Source organism: Pipra filicauda, unplaced genomic scaffold, assembly GCF_003945595.2.
Source record: "Pipra filicauda isolate LSUMZ 115617 unplaced genomic scaffold, ASM394559v2 scaffold188_size1440453_pilon, whole genome shotgun sequence".
In the NCBI taxonomy this organism is placed as follows: domain Eukaryota; kingdom Metazoa; phylum Chordata; class Aves; order Passeriformes; family Pipridae; genus Pipra; species Pipra filicauda.
The window spans coordinates 83,020-106,028 of NW_024104296.1; the positions used below are offsets into that span (position 1 = coordinate 83,020).

Here is a 23,009-nt window from a genome sequence, read left to right on the forward strand (position 1 = left end):
GACAGAGTCCAGTTAGTGAAAAATTTAAGAACACATTCATGCAATGCATTAGCCCAATATATTTTGGGCTAATGTACTATAACAGCTTCCAGTATTTTGGCTGTCCCACATCTGTCCTTACAAACAATCTTCAAAAAAATCAGTGAATGGGCAGAGAACAGAATGGTCTAACCCAGCCTTACAGACTTCACTGCACAAGCACTGCAGGAGCAGGACTGCAGTTGAACCACAGCTCCCCACTGCAGGAATTCTGGTTTTACACCGTAAATGGGGGCCTGATTCACAACAGTCCCATGGGATTCAGAAGCTGCTCCCACATCGTGTATGGATGGAGGGGATGATGTACCACCAGTAACAAATCTGCCCTTTCAACTTCACAGCAAGTACCCAGAGCCCCTCAGCCCTACCTGTTGCACAAAGGGCAATGAAGGTCTGCGCATGCTTCCGGATCAAAAGCAACTTGTCTTTAGGGAGAGGCACCTTCCTTAGGATGTGTTCGATGAAATCATGAGGGGTGACGGCTGCAAGGTTCCACTTCAACTTCCCTAGCACCACCAGCTCCCATTCCTGCAGCAGAAGGAAGAGAAGAAAAGCCATAAGCAAAACTGAAAAAATAAACCAACCCTACTTCACTTATTTCTCTGATTATAACTTTATCACTGCTAAATTGGTTTTGCTCAAACCTTTTTTTCCATACGCCTCTACTGCTTTGAAGTTGTTGACTTTATATTCTTTTTTTTCTTCAAACACCAGAAATGTCAAGCTCTACTGAAAATAATGAGATCTGGCAGCTCCTGCCAAGGTTTTACTTTTTTTTTTTTTTTTTGCATCCAGTGCTGAATGCCCACCCAGAAAGTTTAGCCTGCAATTAGATATTGCCAAGGTCACTGTGGTCCTTTCCTAGTAACTTCTTTTAAATGGCTATAGTCCTTTCTTTATAGCCATTTAAAGCCCTAGGGATAGTCATGCACAAAAATAACCTAGATATACATTCCTTTTTGTCAAAACTGGGAAGTTAGCTTGACGGCATTCCCTCCCAAAACTGTATTCAAAATGTCCTGCAGATAAATGTGATGGTGCTTAAACTACTTCAAGACAGGCTTTGCAGGAAGGAAATGCAAACGACACAGCCAAGAAGTAGCCTGTGTAAATTATCTGCCAGTAAATCATGCAGGATCCATTCCCACATTCTTCGCACACCCAAAACTCCCAGCAAAATCAAAGGAAAACTTGGGCGTGTATGTAACTACTGGCCATTCCCCGCAATGGGATTCCATGTGGGAATGGTGCCCAATCACCAGATCCAGCCCCAGGGTTCAAGCAGGGCTAGACCTAAACTAAGTTTATAACACCTTTCAGTGCCCCACAGAGTGAACAAAGCTCAGGCCTCCAACTTGTTTGTTGTCTCATCCACCAGCTATTTGGTGTTCACTAAATTCCACGCGCTGATTCCTGCGTCCCGAGGATGCACAACCCTGACAGAGCCAGGTGTGGTGGGGGAGCCCCAGCTGAGCTCGTGGAGCTGGCAAATTGAAAAAGCAATCCTTTAATTTTGCAGCCGAGGAGACATCAACCAGTGTTACTGAGAAACCATAAACACGGACCCCACGATGCCATTCCTGCAGCCGTTTCCCTGAATAGATGCCCGCTTTACCTTCCCTATGGACATTCCTACTGGATTATGACAGAGCCCTCCACAGCCTGAAAAGTCTCACATCCACATGCAAGCAAAAGGCCACAAAAACCAGGTGGGGATTTTTTTTCCTTTCTCAAGAAAACCTGTAAAATGTTTGAACGTAATGGCAATTACGTAAACTAAAGACTGCTCTTCCCAATATTTCTGACGCGACGTGGAACAGTAAATCTAGAGGACTGAATACAGAGAAGCAATTAAAACACATGCCTAAATCCTACAAAAAAGTAGGGACATCATTCTGCATCTTCTCCTATGGGCACCACAGCACTTCCTCTGCCAGTCCATATTACCAAGGGGACAACGCATGTCCATGAGTTTGCAGCCTTTGCAGGGCAAGCCTCTTTCCTCTGAGGAAGCATGAGCTCCCAGCCCCTCCCCAGGGGGAATTCCCAGTGATTCAGAGGAGAAATTCTCCTGGGATTCAGATGGCCATGTGAATCTCTTTAAATTCTCAGTGATTCATAGGAGAAATTCTCCTGGGATTCAGATGGATGGCTACTTGCATCTCTGTGACAGAGCATCCATGTCACCAAGGGGATCTTGTGCATGCCCAGCACCCCCTGCACCACCAGGTAAATGTTAGTTATCCCCTTCAAAAACTATTAGCTATTCCCTTCAATAATTTTCAGTTTGTTTCTGCTCTCTCTGTGTCTGGGCTGAGCCCTCCATGGAGAATTAGCAGGCACAGGATGGTTTAACAGACACAGGATGGGTCAAGCTGGGAGGGACCACAGTGCGGCATCCAGTCCCACTTCCCTGCTCCAGCAGGGCCATCCCAGAGCACATGGCACAGGATTGTGTCCCGAGGGTTCTGGAATATCCCCAGCGAGGGAGATTCTACACCCTCTCTGGGCAATCTGTTCCAGTGCTTGGTCACTGGACAGAAAAGAAGTTCTTGCTCATGTTCAGCTGTAACTTCCCAGGCATCAGTTCCTGCCCGTGGCCTCTTGTCCCATTGCTGGGCACCCCCGAGCAGAGGCCGGTCCGCCCTCTCTGAAGATGACATTTACACACACACGTATATCACCGGCCTCGGCGATAGCCCGCAGGCAACACCCACCGCGAGGGGCACCGGAGCCACCCCTTCCCACGTCCCCACCAAGGCGGATCCCCCCGAATTCCTCAGGGAGCCGCCCCCGCCCGCTCCCGGCACGGCCGCGTTGCTGCCGCCAGGTGGCGCCGCCGCGCCGCCCGCCCCGCGCACGTGCGCCCGGCGAGGTGTCCCCGCGGGACAGGACAGAGGGACAGCCCCGGGACACCCCCGGGACACACGGACAGCGGGACACGCACACATCCTCCCGGCAGCCACAGCACCCCACGGCAACCCTGGCAACCCCAGGGTTTCCCGCATGAGGCGGGAAGGAGGTCTGAGCGCCGGCATGGCACGGCCAGGCAGCTTCAGAGGGCAGGGGATGTCCCCGTGTGTGTGTGTCCCCCTGCCACTCTGGTTGACCCCCCGCGGGTTGTAGTGCTTTCTGGCCATTCAGAAACCTGGGGAAAGTGTGGGGTTGCTTTTTTTTTTTTTTTAAAAAAAGCGAGGAGATGGGTGGCAAAGTGATGGGTGCCAGCGAAGGGCAGGGAAGCGATGCTGGCACTGCCAAAGAGGAGGGAATAAGGGGGCTGCTTACCAGCAGCTCTTGGGGTTTGATGGAATTGTCCGTGTATATGCACAGCTTCTCGGCTGTGAGGGGGATTGTCTCTTTCAGCTTGGAGGCCAGGAACATGCACACTGCCCCCAGCAGCTGCAGATGGCACTTCCGAGTGGGCACCACAGCTAAGAATCTGTCCAAGTAATTCATGGCCAGAGGGAAAACTTCTTCTTCGCACTTCTGCTCTTCGCAGACCTGCAGGCGAGGAGCGTGGGGAGGGATGGATGGGGTCAGAGGGGGGGCACATAGAAGGGATGGGAAGAGAGAAAGAGACAAGAAGGAAAAAATAAATAAATGAATGAACCCACGAAACAAACCCACTGCCTCCCTTGCTTTGGCTCCTGCTATTTTTGTTTCCCGGGGAGCTAAATTTTGGGGGAGGGGGAGATCTCCGGAGACGCTGGGAAGGCTGTCAATCGGCTTTCACATTCCTTTAGTTCATTCAGTAAGAAATGAATTCAAGACACTGTGTGGGAGAGCCGAAAAGCCCCATCCAGCAGCAAGAGAGCAGCCTCCGACTTTTTTTTTTTTTTGCGACCCAATTTTTTCCTTTTTTTATTTCGTCATATTTTCAAAAAATCGATAAAAAATATCAAAACATCCCCAGGGGTCCCGGTTTTGGGGCCGGCGGCATCCCGGAACGTTCCCCTATCGTTTCCGACAATTGCAAAAATTTCCCCGCGGGGTGTCCGCCAGCCCTGCGCCCCCGATCCCGCGGTGGGGGGGAAAGGACGGGAGAGACGCAGCGAAGGCGAGGTGGGGTGGGGAGAGCCCGAGCCGCCTGGATCCTTTTAGCACAGGGAGCGAGGGGCGAAATTCTTTCAAAAATTCACCAAAAATCGGCGCCGCGGAGAAAAACTACAAATCTCACACGAAAACCAAGCGGGGAGTCTGGTCTTTACGACCCGGGGGGTCTGGACAGGGAAAGGTGCCCCCCGAAGGAGATGCGAAGGGGCAAAGGATGGGCGGCGGGGCTGCGGGGCTCTGGGCCCGCGGCAGCACCGCCCGGGGCATCGGGGCGAACGGGGGGCTCGGCGCCCGCCCGCCGGGACCCCGACTGCCCGGGGGTCCCGCTCCGCGGGGCCGGGGAGGCATTCCCGACCCCCTGGAAAAGGAAAAGGGGGGAAGCCGGGCTCGGCGCCGGCGAGCAGAGCCCGCATGCAGCGCAACATGGCGAGGAACAGGCACGTCCTACCCAGTGCATACGTGGGCATGGAACCCTCGCCGGGCAAAACGCGGGGGGACCCCCCGACCCTCGCCCTGCCCCGGGCGCAACTCGCTTTTCCCAGGAATGCCTCGAACTCAAGCGCTCCCGGAGGCGGCTTTGCTTTTTAACTGCAAATGACTTTTCCAACTCACCCACCACCACCACCACCCCCATCCCCAGCACGCCGCGTTTCCTCCCCTCTCCTGCACCCGCTCCACGGAGCCCCCCGGAAGGGGCGACTTCCCCCGCAGGCTGCTGGTGCCCCCGCGCCCCTTCCCGCACCGGGGGAGCTCAGGAAGCGGGGGAGAAGGAACAAGAAGGAACCCCACGGCGAGCGGAGGGGCGAGGGGGCTGCAGGGGGAGAGGGGACGGGGCCGCTCTGCCTCCCCCCCGCTCCCAGGGTGTACAAACCTCCAGCATCCAAGTGGCCACCATCCTCCTCATGAAGGGCTGGATGTCCTTCTGGACGCACTTGAAGTAGGAGCACTGGGGCAGATACCTCTCCTCTATGGTTAGTAAGTTGTGCAAAACGCGGTCATCGTAGAGCAAGTTCGGGTCGGGCAGAGCTCTCCTCATGGGGTCCACCTCGCAGCACAGCAGCTCCATGTTTCCAAAGAGATCTCCCTCTTTCTCTGATGGGAAAGGTTTTTTTCTTTTTTTTTTTTTTTTTTTTTTTTTTTTTTTTTTTTTTTTTTTTTTTTTGTTTTTTTTTTTTTTTTTTTTTTTTTCTTTTTGGAGGGGGGGGAAGGGGTGGGGAAAGGAGAGGGGTAAAGGAGGAGGGGTAGGTGGGTGGGAGGAAGACAGGGTAGGTGGGTGGGAGGAGACAGGGCTTTCCAGCTCGCTCCTGCCTCACTTGAAAGTTGTCTCTCCCTCTCTCTTGATTTCTAGCCTAAAGTTGAAGCGAAGTGACGCAACTCGTCAGGGCAGGCAGTTCTCTCTCTCTTGTTATTATGGAGAACAGCAGCTGGTCAGACGTAACATCAAACGCTTTTTTTTCCCCTCCCTCTCAATAAGCTAACAAGGAACCAAGAGGCCCTCGTATAGGGACACACACACACACGAATGACAGCTTCTCTCTTTCTTCCTTCTAGCAACCAAATTAATTGCGCTCCACACTTTTCCTTCTGCGGGAGCCCGTCCCAATCTATTTCCCTCTCATTGCGAGGAATTGTGGGCTCCCCTCGGTACCCAACGGGAAACGTACTGGCGTAGCAGAGTGCCAGATACACGTCTCGCCCTCCCCGCTTCGGCACCTCCTTAATCTGCAGCCGGAGAGGGGTAGAACCTCAAAAAAAAAAACCCCACTCCTTGAGGGGTGGGGGTTCCGCGGCGCCTTTTGGGGCGAAATCTAACAACCACCACGCTACTTCCTGCGGCACATAGACGTGTTTCGAGCACGCGAACCGCCTTAGCGCTGCATGGCCACACTGATATAACTTTCTAGGAAACCCAGCGGCGGAGGGAGGGAGAGAGGAAGGAGGGAGAAAGGTTGGCTGGGGGAGCGGAGGGGGAGGTGAGAGGGGTTACGTCCCGCACCGGGTGACTTCCACCCTGCTCGCACTTGGTCGGAGCTGCAAAATGTGTCAACTCCGCGGAGTCTCCGGCGGCTGCAGCAGAGCGGAGGCTCCCGAAGGGGAAAAGCGCTGCCGGGGCGTGCGGGGCGCTGGGTGCCCGCAGCGGCCGCCCCGCGGCCCCCCGCCCCTGGGCGGCACGGAGGGTGGGCTGGGGGAGCGGGGGGGAGCGGCAGGCATCGAAATACCGCCTTAAAAGTGCGAGCGGGGGGAGTTTGGGGCGCCGCTTCCCCTCCCGCTATTTGCATAGCCAATGGCTCTGGGGCTCTCGCCGCTGCGCGCTGATTGTTACCGGGCAGATTATATTTTAAGGACGCTTGATGCTCCGGCGTCGAGAGCAGGCATCCGGAGGGATGGGGGCTAGGGGAGTTCCCTCACCTGAATGCACCGCCCGATCCCGGCAGCTGCACCGGGGGCAAATGGGGTGAGCGGCCGTGGATGCCCGCGAGTGGGCACACTTGCCCCCTCCCACGCCAGCCCTCGGCCCTCCGCGTCCAAGAGGATGGGAGGGGTGGGACCGGCTTCGCCGACTCCCGTCGGAGTCAAGCAGCGAGGCTTCCTTGGCAGAAACTGGCTGGGACTCCCGTCGGAGCAAAGGGCTACTTGACCACCAAAAAAGCCCAGCAGGAGTGTGGTCCGCCCTCCTCTCGCCGCCCCCAACCCCCAATAAAGCCGGGACGGGCCGAGTAGCAGCATCCTCCCGCAAAATCATCCCCGCCGCCCCCTCGTCCCGTCCGCGAAACGCCGGGAGCCGCCGGGCACCGTGTGTGGCCCCTCGCAGAGCCGCACCCCCCCGAGCCGCAGGCTTACCGGGGGCGGAATCGGGCTGAGCTTTGCCTGGCAAGGCTCGCGTTTTCGGGAGGGCGAAGGAAGGGAGCGCAGAGGGGGCACCCCCCTGCCGTCCGTCAAGGGCGGTGAGCGGGGACCCGCCGCGCTCCGCAATGAAAGGCTCTTTAACTTCCACCATTCATTTCCCCTTCCTGGCTACTCCTGTGAACAGGGAGCGTGTTGTGTCAGCGCACGTTTTCCTTCTCCAAACTTAAATTCATAAGCGCTCCCGTCTGGCTTTGTAGCCCGACAATGCAGCGATTGTGATTTATGTGGGTTTCGGGGGGGGGGGGGGGGGGGGGGGGGGGGGAGGAGGATAACGGGTGTCCTAATTGTCCGGCACCGACTTTCCGAAGTGGGGTGATGTCTGGGGCACGGAGGGGAAGGGATGCGGGCGAGCCCCCGCACCCCGCGATGGGGCGGCGGCCGGGGGAGCAGCCAAGGGCCACCTTGCTTTGTGTATGTGCGCGATGGGGGTGTCCCGTTAGGAAAGAAAAACCACCCTCCCTAAATCAATAAATGGAATCATGCCAGCTCTGCACGAGGAGCTGCCGTTGATCTGCAGCAACGTCGTGGAAAAAAAAAAAAAAAAAAGGCGAAAAAAGAAAACGAAAAAACAAACCCCAAACTCTTTGCCCCGGTGCGACGACTTTTATAGGCGCAGTGCCCGTTTCCAGCTGGGAAACACCGGCCCTGGGAAGCGCGGCTGTGCCCGAGATGCCCCTTCGCCTTGTCCCCGTGCCCACGGGCGCTGCCGCACGCGTTGGGAGGCAGCAGATGTTTTAACAGCCTCCGTGTAGAGATTACCGAGTGCCATATGTTAAATACCACCCTTCCTCCGGAAAAAAAAAAAAAACAAAAACACAACACAACCGAAAAAAACCCAAAAAAACCCCACCAAGAACCCCAAACAAACAAAAAAACTCCCCCGCAAAACAAACAAACAAACAAACAAACCACCCCAAACCGACAAACAAAAAGAACAAAAAAAACCCCCCCTCTTTTCGCACTCGCTGCCCTGCTTTTGCTGAGCTGCTTCAACCATTTAAAAGCATAAATGATTAAATTAAGTAGCCCCGGAGTGGGCGCAGCCCCGGGCGGGCGCTCCCGCGGAAGAACCGCGCTCCTGGGAAATCCGCTTCCCGGGACAGGCCCCGCCGCCCTCCCACCCCCGCGGCCCCGTGGGAAAGGGGCTGTCCTGCTCCCAAACCCCACCGCAGCCGCCGAGTGGCAATGCCGCCGTCACTATTTAGGTCTTGGGTCACTCCTTCAGGGCATCAAGTCCGGTGTCGCGGCTCCTCATCATTAATCCGACATTAATCATGCAATCGGCGAGATGTAATGATGTTTTATTGAGGTCAGTCTGAGAACCCTGCAAAACTCTTGTTTGTTATTATTTTTTCTTTTTTTTTTTAATAGATCCTTTTTTCATCATCACTCCTATTTAATCTCTTCTCTCTGCAAATCCCAGAGAAAAATCGTGAAGATGCTTCAGTGGACAGGATGGGCTCAAGCTTTGCAGACCAATAGACACATTGCGTGTGTGTGCCCTGCGGCCGCAGGTTTTTTGTTTGTTTAAATGAAATAAGTAACCCTCGCAGTGCTTGAAACCTGAAGGCTGGAGTGTGAAACATGAGAATCTGAAAGTGAAACCGACTGGAAGCCAAGAAAGAAACAGATGAACGTGTTTCCACTGTCCAAGCTGAGGAAAGCCCTGAAAGCAAACAAACACCGTGAATATTAAAATGTGCAATAGATTTGAAATAAAATTATTCCAGCATCAATCGCTGGAAACAGTCTATCCTGGTAGTTCGGTTTTTGTTTTTTGGTATATCTGATTTTTAGCTGTTCAAAGGTAAATTGTATAATTCTGTGCCGTGCATTCAACAGGAACAACATGATAAAAATAACCTTTTATTTCCTCTGGTTTTGGATGAAAGACTAGAAAAAGATTTGGATACCACAGGGTCTGCTGCTCATAAGCCATGTGTCTTCAAGGAGTATTTTAATTGTACAGGTGATTTTCAACCCAAAACCTGTGTGATGGCAGCTTTATAATTAACAGCCACCTTAGAGAACATAAGTACTGAACAGGTGAAATATACCCTGTAATAAAATTATTTTTGGCAGGGAGATTTCATGCAGGCACAACAGTTAACAGCATTAACTAATGAATTCTTGTTGATTGATTAACATATTTTGAATTGATCACTTCTTTCTGCTTTATGCAGTTTCTTCTTTAGCTTTCCTCATTCCTTAGCTTGAACTTCTTCAGAGCAATAATTAGAAAAAACTGTGTTTGTGCAAGGAGTGCGCAAATCCATTCACATTTCTTTGTTAGGCAAGATGGGAAGGGAGTCAAAAAACAGCTACAAAAATGATCATGTACCTGGGACTCAAATTTTAGGCTGGAAGACCTAGTAAATTCATCACAGTTAGCCCAAAGACACTCCCAGGTTTGACATGAATGAGAAATTCAGGGAGATTTAGGATAGTAGAGGTAGTAGGTACCACATTTAGGCAAACAGCGAAGTGAACTTGTCAACTGCAAGTTTCCTTAATCCCTTCTGTTTCATTTAGAGCTGTGTCTTTAAGGTTACATGAGGTTAAAACTTAAAAAAGTATGTTCTGCCACAAATTCCACTCACTGAGCTGAAGGAGGAGTTACTGTGTGGGTTTATCAAATACATAATCCCTGTGATGTGTTCTGGCTTTACAATTACTGGATCTGTGAATCTCTAGAGAACCTGTAACCTGTGGTAACGGAGAACTGCAGAATCAAGGTGAGATCTTGCAGTTTTTCCTGAAGCAAAGGAGCTGAAACCGATGAGAAATTTTCTGCTGGAGCTTTAAGCCTAGGATTGGGATTTTTCTCGCTGTATAGGAGACAGGGAAAATTGTGTGCTGCTTGACTCCCCTGGTGCCACAGCCTTATCTTGCAGGGGTGCCACAGTAGCACTTTGTAGCCAGTGCTCGATCCTCTCCTGGGTGAGCCAGGTGATAAGGCTGCTGTTCCTTTCCAGGGAGTAGGAACAGAACAGGTGCCTCCCACACGCCAGGAAGTCAACTGAAAGGGAAAGCTCGCTCGTGGCACATTTTACAGGATCAGGTCCCTGGTATGCAGAACTGTGCATAAACACCATCAGTCTTCTATCGTTTTCTTTTTTTTTTTCTTTCTTTCTTTCTTTCTTTTTTTCCTTGCTTTTGGAGCTGATATTTGAAAGAGCAAGAACAGTTCTGACAAATTACAGGTATGAACCATTGGTATCTATTTCACCATTAATATTATGACAGGAGTTAAAGGTGACAATCCCTGTTGTTTTTTTTTTCTCCTCACTACTTATGAATCAGCTTCCTTTTCTGCTTTAAATGACTTTGCTGTTAACCTCTTTAATTCTGTTGGGTGATTTCCCTGCCTTCCGGGGTGTTCTTATCAGTGTAGTTCAAGAACTTCAACATTGAATGAACAATTTTTTTTTTCTTTCCAGACTGTTAGGAGACATCAATAAAAGACTCTCTGTCCCCAAACCTTTAGCTGATCTCCAATTTTTAAAGCATCTTGCTGTGACATACCCTCCTTCCTTCAAAAGTAATGCTCTGACTTTTCTCTGTAGTCTCTCAGTGTTGATCCATGTGGTTTTCCTCTTGCTAAAACAAATGTGAAGCTTCAGTTCCATTTTACTTTCTTTCTGTCTACACTGAGACAAAGATTTTAGATTTAATACACATGTGTAGCATGGCCAGGTCTATGCAAACAGGGAAGGGGAGGGGAAGACCTCCAGAGCAAATTGCTGCTTTTATGGGGAGTTGGGAAGGGATCCTGCACTTCTTGGTTGTCTTAACGTTACTGTGAGCTGCTAAATATTTACTTCCAGGAGCAGCTGTATTTTAAAGGTAGGAGAATTATCCTGACACAGGTTCCCGTGCTGAATAGTTTGCAGAAACATATGAGGCATATATTGTCTGGCCAGGAATGAGACATTTAATATAGAGCTACATCAGTATGGGATTATGGTTTGGAAGCCAGGTGAATGAGTATGTGCTGGGGATAAGTCGGTCTTCGCATTGTGTGCAGATGTGTAGAGCACATCCAAGTTCTGAAAACAGGTGGATTTTTAAAGGGAAGAAAAGCTTGGCTTGTTAACTCTGTAAAAGCATCAAAAACTGTCCATGAAGAAATATTAGGGTCACAAGTATTCCAGCTTAAATAACCGGTTGATACAGTATTTTGGATGTCCCCTTTGCATTCCAGAAAACTCTCTAAATCTGTTGATTTCCTTCTTCTTAATATGATCAAACAAACAATGAATAAACTTTTATCGCCTGACAAGGAAACAAAAAAATAAAAACAAATAAACTCCCCAAAACCATACTAACATAAAATAAAACAGTGCAAATAAATGTTCTCTACTGAGGTAAACAATTTTACTTTTTAATTTCTTCTTCCAAAACTGCTGAATTAAAAGCTATTCCCATGGATAAATAGTTTGGATATCTTACTATTCTAGTCTGTGGCAATTACACCTACACCTGGAATAATTGCTTTTGAAACATAATAGCTTAAAATTTTACATTGCATATAATATTAATGACCACCTGAACGCAGTACTAGCATTGAATTCTTTTTTCTCTCCTTGTCTTTTGGGAATGCAGTATTTTAGTCCTAAAATGGAGTGTCCCAGCACCAATGTACTCCAAAGATGTATACATGTTAAAGTTAATGATGAAATGGAAGCATTTTGAAAGGTGTCCCCCCTTTTCCCAGTGGCACTTACAGCCAGAGTCTTCAGACACTTGCCAGGTGCCACATGGCTTTTGAACAAATGATTTTATTGAGGTTTAAGGCATAGTGGGCAGTGTGAAAACCCTCTCACCCGTGAACTCCCCCAAAATCTCATGCTCAGCATTGCTGCCCTTGTTGAGGCTTTGCTGGGCACTTGAGTGAGTGATGGGCAATCAAGGTCTTAGTAACTCTGTGCAATGGGGTGACAAACATCCTTGTTTCAAGCTCAAGCCCCAGCTATTTCAGATTTCAGCTCCCAGCAGTTTTTGACTGACTGGGGTACCTTGCTAGGCATGGTGAAATCAGGTGTGCTTTGTCTGAGTTGCATCCAAAGGTCTGAAGAGATTTCTGTTTGGTCTGGGGAAAAACTCCTGCTGCGGGTGAGAAGGTTGTTTGGGCAGAGACAGGAAGGCTGGTGAAATGATAGCTGCCATCCTGTTGAAGTGGAAAGAAATTCTCACAGGTCTCTGCAAAATCCACTGCTGCTGCCCCTGGAGAGCTCCCAGAGCTCCTCCATCACTCCACAGGGGCAAAGCCCTTCAGCAGCAGCTGGGCAATGGGGAGGGATTTCTCAAGGGCTGGCAGAGGAAATGCCCTCCACTCTCTGCATCTCTGCTCCCTTACTTCTGCAGCATTTTGCTTTTCACTCTCCACTAGGACACCCTTTTCTCCATTGCTGTTTTCCCTGATTCTGGAGCTGGAGTTAACAGGCAGACACAACTTCCAGTGCATGACCTTTTGCCCCCTAAAGGGTGGTGCTGCCCCTCAGCTGTTTTAGTGCACGTAAATATACACAGGTCTGGGGGAAACACTGCTCATAGAAAGAGTTAGGTTGGAAGCAGTCTAGTCCAATCCACTGCTCACAGCAGGGCCAAGCCAGATTGGGTTGCTCAGGGCCTTGTCGAGGCAAAATATCCAAGGATGAAGATCCCACAGTCTCTCTGACTAGTGCCTCAGTGCTGCACCGCCCTTGTGGTGGAAGAACCTTTGTTAAGAAAGGCTAAGAACTTAACTTTTGCTTCCTTAGGAATCCTTGTGCCTGATCAGGGCTTGCCTGGGTGCAATGCTTGTCCATCCCCTTGAAGTCTCCTGAGTATTTGAAAAGCAGAAAGAAGCAGAGGTAGGTGTTTGTTGTCCACTGCCAGAACTCCATATTTATAGCTCAGGATGTAGTGTGCAGGATGTGGAGTTTATTGGTAAATGGAACTAAACTACCTTATTAACTAAGAAAATTAGTAGCATATGTCCCACACTGCTCTTCTTCATTGAAACCTCCAGATGTCCTCCACTGTCTCCTCCCTTGGCTCCATTCTTGGTTGTGAGCAGTGCTCTTTCCTCATCCCTGATGGTGTAAATCTGTACCCCAAGCAAAACTGTTGTGCTGCTGTCTCATTTCTCTGCATGCTGAAACTCTCACCTGGGCTTTCACCTCATCTTGACATGGCAATACTCTTTTTGAAAGGGAGTTAGTTCCTGGGGCAATGTTTCCAGCTCCTCATCCTGTTCTTCAGCTCTTCCTTAGGTCTTGTCTGCTGGCAGTCAGGGCACTGGACTAGGGGCTGTTCTGATGCCCAGAGATGAACTGTGTCTTTTTTTGAGGTTTCAAATTTTTATTTATAAGGCTGATTGACAGCAATTGCCATCCTCAGAATAGATGCTTCCCAGAGGTTAGGAAAGCATCGTTTCCATTTTGCAAACAGCTGAGGCTCTGTGATGTAAAACGATGTCCTACATGAGTTCCACAGCACATCCTGGAGTAGCACTGCCATTCCAATGTTACCTGAACAGTAACACTTCCCTCCTCAGAGAGGAAGGTTCATTTTATAAGTGATTTCCACCCTTATGTTCCGGCACCATCTTCTGTTGTTCCTTTATCTCACAAACGTTTCACGGGGAAAAAAGGGAGTGGAACTGGTTTCTCTGTCTATGAATAGATGGACTATTAGAGACTGTTGGCACCTGAATGGGCTTGTTATCTTCAGATAACAAAGGAATTGCTCCATCCTGGAGAAGGTCAGCCTGCACAGATTCCCTGGAGCAGGCTGAGATTGAGGGACAAGCATTCCCTTGGAAGCAGGGCTAAGAAGCCGTTCACAAACAAAGCTTGGAAGGTAAAAAATCACTGAGGGGACACACCTCTGCTGAAGAGAATCCATTATAATGAGACAAGTACCTGTGAGTGGGAACTGTGGAAGAAAGGCTTCAATTTGATGTGGGGACAACTTGAGAAAAAAGTCCTCCTAAGAGGACCTGAAAAGGGGCTGACAAAGGGTGGTAGAGAACCAGAAGCAGGGAAGTGCTGTTGCATTGTTTGGCTCTATAGATTTTCTTGCACATCTCTAGAGGGTGATTATTTTTACAAAAACTGCACAATCGCTCTGCTATGTATTTTAATAGTCATTTATCCCTGAGGTGGTAAATCATAAAGTAGAGGGATTTCAAGGGTGGGATGCATACAGAAATATAAGCTAAAACTCCTGGAGAGCTGGAAAAGCCAGCATTAATCTCTATTTCTGTCTATGGGGTCTCCGGGAGAAGTACTCAAGGGAGGATCGATGTCCTGAGAACACACTTGAAAATCTCTGGTGCCTGGGATCTGTTTGGTTGAAGGAAGCATAAAAAGCACACGTGTCTCAAACGCAACCCTGTTATAAATAATCAGAATATTACGTGTAGGGTTTTGAAAGGATTTAGCAGGTTTGGGGGACAGGGGGTTTTTGGTTTTTTGTGTTTTTTCTCGTTTTGTCCTTTTTTCTGTGAAAATCAGGGACAGATTAAAACCTGCTGACTCCAGCACTTAGAAGATGGTTCAAAGGATCCCACTCCTGGCTCGGAGTTTCCAAACCCTGCTGGGAATCAGAACATATGTCCAGAAGAGCATCAGATACCTAGAAAAATTTAGAAGTAGAAGTAATTTTGCTTAGCTACTGAGCTGAATCCCAACTATACTGTTTGCTGATAACTTTCTGATGCTTACTGTAACTGTAGCTTTTTCTTTTCCCCTCACACTACAGAAACAGCATATTCTTGTCATGCAGCTGTTGCTCACTGTGTCTTCCTTCTGCTTTGGGTGGATTTTCCCATGTTCATATCCGTAGCTTTTGAGTCCTTCTGTCAGTGAACAGCTGCAGGCTGATACTAGATAGAGTTGAATTTTTTTTCTGTGTTCACACACAAGCAGGCTTGTGAACAAAAGATTTTTAAGGAAGCTGATAAATGAACAAGGTCTTTTGGACGATGCAATGTTGCTAATGTGGACAATAAAAATCCTTGTGCTTGTACTCACTAGAGGAGAAGGAAGACATAACTCAAGCTGTTTTATCTGGGAGCCTCCAAGCTTTTCCCTACAGGCTTGAAAGAGGATGTTCTCTAATGAACTCATCTTTCATGTGACAGAAAGGGAAATGCTATCTCACAGTCTAATGCCTGCATTTCTGTCTGCCGTGTAACTTGGATGTGGCCTTCTGAGGGCAGCCCCTGTTTTTAGAGCTTAAGGGAGGATCAGGGTTTCCCTGTCAGTTCCAGATCGGACGTGTGAGAATCACAGAGCTTCCCTCTGTCTCCAAGGAAAGCAGATACAGTTATCTCGATGTGTGTCCATCTCAGACATGCTCTGAGGTTTGATTCAGTACATTTTTCCAGCTGTTGGGCCCAGCCAGGCACAGTGGCTGCCATTGTCTCCCGAGGGGATGGAAATGGGAGCGTGAGTGGGGAAGTATAATGTACATTTGTCCTGTTCTTGCATCTCACTTACGTTTCCTTACAGCCTTGGGTTTTGCCTGTGGGCCCTGGGGACATCAGTTTAATTTGTTTGTTTTTCCTTAACTTCTCTTTCCATTCTTGAAGTAATTCTTCCATATATATATAAAAAAAAAAAAAAGAAAGAAGCAAACCAGCAGTGACTGACCCCTTTAGCTGCCACCATCCAGAGTCCACTCTTGCACAAGGACAGATGCAGATCCTGGTGCTGTGGGAAGCTTACCCCAAGAAAAGTACAGGAGGCTTTTTTTGAGGAGGAAAGAGAGAAGCCAACAATGGGTTTGGCACAGAGCTGGCCACCCTTTGCCCCCTCTGCCAAGGGGCTCTGCCAGCATGGACATTTGTGTGTGATGGGGAGAGCAGTGTGGGCTCAGGATGGGGGGGGAGGCACATACAGACAGATGGACAGGGGAGGGTACAAGAGTTGTGCCCAGCTCTGCTCAGCCTCCCTGAGAGAGCCCTGTGTCACAGCTGCTTGGGACACTGCCAGTGGTGGGCTCTGGTGTGAGTATGGTGAGAGGCAGAGGGAAGCATCAAAACCAGGCCTGATACTGGTACAGAAAAAGCAAGCAATAAAAGAAATTTGGGAATAGCTGGAGGCAAAATACGGGTTTACAGGTGGATCCTTGGTCTGAATTGGCTCAACTGTGTCCCATTGTTTTCTTGCTTTGCTTTGTGTGTCTCTTGTCTCAGATCCAGTATTGCAAGATTACTGGGGGAAAAGATTGTGCCATTGATTTGTGTTTGTGCAGAGTCAGGCACCTGGGGAAACACTGTCTGTGTGCTAGCAAGGAGATCCAGGTTCATCTCCACCTTCTCTTAGGGCAACCCAGTTGTTACAGACCTGTGATCTACTTCCCCAACAATGAGAGAGCTGAGAGGAGAAATATGTGAAGGTTTCCATGGCATTCACCTGTTACACAGGTGATAGAAGGGCAGAGGGAAAATGTTACCTGATTTTTAACAGCTGAAGACAGTGTAGCCAACTTTGGGCAAATGTCAGCCTGCCTGTTGGTGCAGGTCTGTAGCCACTACAGCCTGGTGGAGGGGAGTCAGACTTGAGGGGCGTTTATCTTGTGGTCAGCTGATGAAAGTGCAGTACTCTGGCTGAATTAGCTGTCATATAACCTAACACAAAGCCAGAGTGCCAGATTTTGCTCTGGAAGTTATTGCCCGTTTTCATCCCATCAGTGAGATCAGGACATGTAATTGAAAGGGGTGAGGAAAGGAAGTGTGAAGGCGATAGTGGTACTTGGGATACAGCTGTTCCACTGTGGGCAGTTCCCAACAAGTTTTTCCTCTACTAATCTTCACACAGGAAAGGTGCTCCTTATGAAATATAGCTGAGCTTTTTCACTGTCCCATAGACCTTTCCATGCTGCTCTTCCCTTCCTCGGCCCCCTGCAGAAACTTGGCAGTGGCAGTGCCTCTGGTGTCCTGTGATTGCTGCTCAGCATGCTGAATGGTACCAACTAATTTCTGCCCTGGGCTCCCTGCCCTCTCCTTCAGACCCACCTGCTGCCTCTCATTGTGCTGCCACACGTGCGGCCAGAAACATAATGGGAGCCTGGGCTGGGATATCCAGCCACACAGGGACAGAGGGGATGAAGTGTCATCCTAAGAGTGGGGTCTCATGCTAGGGAGATGGCCCCACCTTATTGTAAATACTCTTTACCTGACACTGAAGAGATTCCTCAGAATCCTTTTGTTTCCTATTCCTCCTCATGATGGATTAAAACTGTGGTGAAAGCATGAAAGGGGCAGTGTGAGGGAGTGTGTGGGACCTTAGGCACAGAAGGAACAGGGCCAGAGAACAAAAATCAGAGTAACAAGAGGAAGCTTTTTTGGTGGGGGCAAAAGGAGGAGAGCAAAAAGTGTGAGTTGTGTGAAAAGTGGAGACCTGCAGTGAGAAGCACAGCTTAAACTGTGCAGAGGGTGCTGTGCCAGCAGGAGCTAAGCTGCAGCAGTGGGGGCTGATGGAAAGTGACAGCTGTGGTTTAAGTTGAGGAAGTCTTCAGGGCCATCTTCCATCACATTTTGACAGGCTGCAGCGTGGTACTGGCCCAGAGATCCTGCACAATCTCAGTTGGCATGACGGGGAATTAAGAAATCTGGCAGTAATCTGAGCAAAGCGAGGAGCTGAGGTGAAGGAACACGGTACTGGTAAATGCTTTTAGCCAAAGACTCAAAGAAAACTATATATTTTGGTAGGATTGCTTACACAGTGACTTAATATTTTGCACTGAGGAATTAGTATTATCTATAAAACCTTATTAGTGGGGACAGTACTTTCTAAACAAGAGAAACAAAACTTTTGCTCTAAAAAGTAGCCTGGGATTAGAAGGGATCACCTCCATCCCCAAGGGAAGTCCTCTGCACATCACAGGCCGCTGCACACTCAAAGGGGTTCATCAACCATTTATTCCCAACAATCCATCAGAGCTCAGAAAATTTTTCAGCACTCCATAAGAAAATCCTAAAAAAAATTGTGTCATGGGAGAGTGGGATAGATCAAGGACTTTGCTGGGATGGTCAGCTCCTGCATTAACAGGGAGTTTTACTTCACTGTTGTTCCCTAAAATTGGTTCTTCATCAAATGGCTTCCAAAGGCTCTGTCAGTCAGGAGGCTGCTTGTGTTCAGAGGATACACCAACCACTAGCCAGGAACTCTGGAGGTTCCAGTGCTCTGAGAAGCCCTGGGTGGTGACCCACATGTTCCTTTAAGCTGTGGTTGACCAGAGAAAAGCAAAACTCATGGTCTTCATGGAAGCATCGCATTCATCAGCTGGAGCAAGCAAAGAGCAGTTCAATCTCCTTCCCAACTCCCATGGAGGTGATGTTTACACCTATGGACGCCAGTCACAGGCATAATTCTCTTCATCTGGGAGTTTTCCCACCTCCTTTCTCTAAGTTGCTAAAATTTCATCTGCACTGGGGAAAGAAGGTTGGAAGGTCAGATGGAACACCAGAAAAGGTGTGTGCCTGCTGTGTCTCTTGATGTCTCTGGGAGCCCAAGTGTCTTCTGCTGGTAGGCACCATCCTGCCCAGTTTTAACCACTTCTGAGGTGTTTCACTGGGTGGCATTTTTGATAAAGCTCTTCCCTCATGCGCCACAGTAGGAACTTTCCAGTTACACATCACATACTTGAGTGAGGTGTGAATGAGGCCGTGAGCCTTAGAGTAGCTCCTTTTTACCTGCCAGTATTAGAGGGGATGGAAGAGACCTCTCTGCAAGGAGATCAGGAACTGGGGGACGTTGTGAGGCCCTGCTGGATTGCTCCCACCTCCTCTCTGCTCCCAGCTTTTGGTGGTTAAGAGATTGGATAGTCAGGGATAGAACTTCATATCCATAAACTTTCTACCCAGAAGTCCTCAGGTCACAGTTTGAGTCATTATCAAGTCAAAACCACCTTGGTGTGGAGAAAAAAGAGCTTCTAAGAAGTTGTCAGAGGCTTTCCTGTGTGATTTCTCTTCTGAAGGATGGAGGTTTCTTTGAGCGGTGGCACAGTCCAAGCTGGATTTTGAGGCAGAGCTATGGTGGGGATTTTGGGACAGCAGGAGACAAGACAAAGCCTTGTGGTGAGGAAGTAAAACAGTAATGTAGCAAGTTAGTGGATGGCATCCAACAGTGTAAGAAATTGTTCCCGGTGAGAGTGGTGAGGCCCTGGCACAGGTTGCCCAGAGAAGCTGTGGCTGCCCCATCCCTGGAAGTGTCCAAGGCCAGGCTGGATGGGGCTCTGAGCAACCTGGGATAGAGGAAGGTGTCCCTGCCCATGGCAGGGCATTGGAATGAGATGATCTTTCAGGTCCCTTCCAACCCAAACCATTCTATGATCCTATGATTCTATGATTCTGCCCTGGTGTGAGAGTTGCTACATTGCCAGCATAAACCTTAACATACCCTGAGCAAGGATCCCCTAAAATTCACAAGCCTAAAACCAGTGGTATGTTTCATTGTTTCATTCAAGTTTGAACACTGAAACCTTACTTTCAAGCTTGTTTTGTTTTGTTTTGTTTTGTTTTGTTTTTTTCCTGTGAAGGTAAAATTCTCACCATAATCTGTGGCTCCAGAACTTGGGGGGGGGGCACAGAAAGAAGCCACGAGACCTAATAAAAGTCTAGAGACTGCCTGTGTAGAGAAAGATCAATGGTACTGTCTGGTTTGTTTTGTTGTTTGTTTGTTTTGTGGTGTTTTGTTGTTTTTTTTATTTTTCCCCACAAAGAGCTGACTCAGCAGAAACATAAAAGTGACACAAAAGTGACAGATGCAGAATTTTTAGTGCTGAGCCGAGCTGGAAGCAAAGCTTTTGATGATGTGGAAAGGGAAAGGCTGTTTGCCAGTCCTGGGGACTGGAGAGCGGTGGGAACAGTATGCAGTAGGTATCACAGGATATTCTGAGTTGGAATGGACTCACAAGGATCATCAAAGTCCAACAAAATAGCATGGGAATTGCTGTTGAGAATAAAAAAAAATGAGAATTTGTTGTACAAGGCATGGAGACAATCATATCAGTAATATACTATCACTATTTTTAATTACAAAGATAAAAGGGTACTAGGTAAATACAAGGAGAGAAGGACAGATCAGACAGCTTTCATTAGAAAATAGCAAGCCTGTAAAATGTTGAGTTCTTTTGTAAACTGGTTTAATTGTCTCTGAAATAGCGTAAAGGAAAACTCAGGAAAAGATCCAGTCCCATTTTTTAAATAAGATAGTGTCATTTTTCTTTTTGAAACAACTTTTTCAATGAAACATTATATAGAGTTTGTGTGATCTCTCTGTCAAAGAAAATCTGAACACAGACTGAAACCCTCAGGACTGTCCTGAAGCAGTTTGTTATTGCTGATGAAATCTTTGTCTGTGGAGAAGAGTGGAATTTTCACTCAGCTTGAAGCTGAGCTGAATTTGGACTTCCAAAATCCTTCTGTGTGAGCAGAATCCACAGTGCTGGGTTTGTCTCCTTAAGAAACTCCTGAATACCTCTGACTTTTGTGGGGTTTTCTTTTTGTTTTGTTTTGGTGATTTTTTTTTTTTCAAATTCCACTCGTGTTTGTATTTCTTCCCAATTTATTATCATCTGCAACTTCCATTCATGCACAGGTCCGTCATTCATCCTTGAATGCAATTTAATAACACCAGTACTAACAATGATCATTTTAACACCTCAGAAATGAAGAAAACAAACTTCTTCCAATATGATTAATTGCTTTTTTTCACTTCTCTTTCTTTCTGGCCTTCCAGCCTGTTTGCTGCCCACATGTTTGTTTGTTGTGTTTTTTTTTTTTCCCAAGCCAATTTGGACTAATTTCTCCCCTGATGGTTTCATAGGACACAGGATCAGATATTTTAGTAAAACTCAAGCACATCATATCCTCTTGTATTCCTTTCATCCACTAATTGTGTAACCCATCCACAAATTCATCAAATTTATCTGGCAAATCCCCAGTTTTCTGAATCTCTTGCTGCCTATTTCCCATTACTTGCTTACCCTGGAGATGTCTAATGATGTCCCACCTCCTCCAGGCCCTCCTTATTGTTTCCTGCTGTATTTTGTACAGAAGCTGGACTTAACACCATGAGGGATTCTCATGACCACCCTACATTACACTGGGCTGTCCTGGGGAGACGGAATGCTGCTGGGAAGGGTGTGTTACTGGATGCACCACCAGATGAAACAGTTCCCTCCCAAATAAGCAGTGACTGGAAGTGCTTTCCCATGGTGTCATCCTCAGCCTGTGTTCCAAAGGGCACTTTCAAAAGGGTAGGCATCAACTCCTAAGCAGTCAAAGGAAAGCAAACTTAATCACTGATTTCTTTGGACATTTGGGCGTCTCACTTGTGGTCTGAAATGACCCAGTACCTGAAGGGACCTACAGGGAAGCTGAAGAGGGACTTGTCATCAGGAACTGTAGTGACAGGACAATGGGGAATGGCTTCACAGTGACAGAGAGGAGGTTTAGATTGGATATTAGGGAGGAATTCTTCCCTGGGAGGGTGGTGAGGCCCTGTCACAAGTTACCCAGAGAAGCTGTGGATGCCCTGTCCGTGCAAGTGTTCCAGGCCAGGTTGGATGGGGCTCTGAGCAACCTGGGACAGTGGAAGTTGTCCCTGCCCATGGCAGGGGGTTGGAGTGAGATGATCTTAAGGTTCCTTCCAACCAAGGCCATTCTTTGATTCTGTGACTTCATGGAAGTGGGCATGTTGGAGTGACCAGGCTTTGAGTTACTCTTCATTTAAAGGAAAAGAGCCTCTGCAATGAGGGGAAGGACAAGCTTGTGAGCTCATAATGGAGATATAAATGTTCTAATCCAAAGGGTGAATGTAGGCACTGCAAGTGCTGGGGAAGAGAAAAATTTGCACGGAAGGAGAGAATGAACTTTAACAAGTAGCTATCACAACAAAATGCAATCCAAGCAGTAAAATGAGAGCTCAAATATAATAAATTTATTTTTTTAATTGCTAAATTTTCAATGCTTTGCAAGTCGTGGTCAGGGGTGTGATATAAAACCATCTGGTAGAGAAAACAATGAAAATCAAAACTAGATCCTCATACATCTGGCACTTCATACTGTGAGTTTTCCCCGTGTGTGTTGGTGCTCCAACAGAGCTACTTGCATTGAATACTTGATAACAATTCAGTGACCACAAAATATTTCCTTTATTCCAAGGAAAAAAATTAAATCTTGCTGAGATTTTCAAAACTATCTGACTCTTTCTAGCAGGCTTCCCAACAGTACTTCGTTTCAGGTCAGTGTGATGTTGAGATGGCTCCAGATGCTTTGACTGGCAGAGATTCCACATTAAACTGTGGGGTGTTGCTTCCTGGGAGAGGGGAGTTGCAGTCCTGAGGCTGGGAGCTCAGGTCAGACCTTGAACCCCAGTGAGGCAGTGTAGTCTACCCTTCAAGTGAGGTAGCAGGAGAGCATGGATGGGGTGGTATTTTTTGTATACCAGCTCCTAAAAAGCCCTACCCGGACTGATACACTGTTGGCTACTCAGTAAGCACAATGAATACCTTGTAGCATAAGTTTGCCTTCCATGTGGGGTTACACCAATGGATTTTCGGTCAAGCAGTCTGTGGCCTGTTCTGTGAAAAGTCACTGCAGCAAGGCTATAAATAGAGCTATACTTCTCCATCTGGTTTTGGGGATACATATTTTATAATCTTAGAAGCTCATGGGTGCTCACAGATTTGTGTAGAAAATACATTTGTAAAATTTTACTGTACTTCCTCTACACTTTTAGTAAATTGAGGTGCATATGCAGCACAATCAGATTAGGTACAGACCTAATGTACCTAAAACATTTCCCCCACAGCCCAGGTCCACCTGGCTTAATCCATTGCACTCTTTTGGAGAGTCATGAGTTTACTTGTCTTCCTGAGGCTGCCTGGTTGTTTCTCCAGTAAGGAATGGGAATAGGCTGGGCTTAGGTTTTGTGCTTGCTCTTTGCCTATGAAAGAGCTTTGTGTGCTGAAGAAGACCCAAAGCTCTGGTGCCAATACTGGTTTCTTCT

The 23,009-nt window shown here is 48.0% G+C and overlaps 1 protein-coding gene and 1 long non-coding RNA gene across 3 annotated transcripts in view; one reads left to right on the forward strand and one right to left on the reverse strand.

The window, feature by feature from the left end:
- CCND2 (cyclin D2) overlaps positions 1-7,019 on the reverse strand; it is a 31,664-nt gene extending 24,645 nt beyond the window's left edge. Inside the window, exons 1-4 of the mRNA XM_027715343.2 lie at positions 6,934-7,019; positions 4,964-5,184; positions 3,325-3,540; positions 408-567 (exon numbers count right to left, since the gene is read on the reverse strand). Coding sequence (XP_027571144.1) covers positions 408-567; positions 3,325-3,540; positions 4,964-5,158 — 571 coding nt within the window. The 5' untranslated portion in view covers positions 5,159-5,184; positions 6,934-7,019. The remainder of the gene's footprint in view (positions 1-407; positions 568-3,324; positions 3,541-4,963; positions 5,185-6,933) is intronic.
- Positions 4,655-8,752, forward strand: LOC120323043. 2 transcript variants are annotated; one of them, XR_005563116.1, is made up of 2 exons: positions 4,655-5,063; positions 8,371-8,752. It is a non-coding gene; the product is annotated as an uncharacterized LOC120323043 (long non-coding RNA). The 2 variants fall into 2 exon arrangements; XR_005563117.1 differs by lacking the exon at positions 4,655-5,063 and adding an exon at positions 6,467-6,547.
- Positions 8,753-23,009: the final 14,257 nt, after the last annotated feature.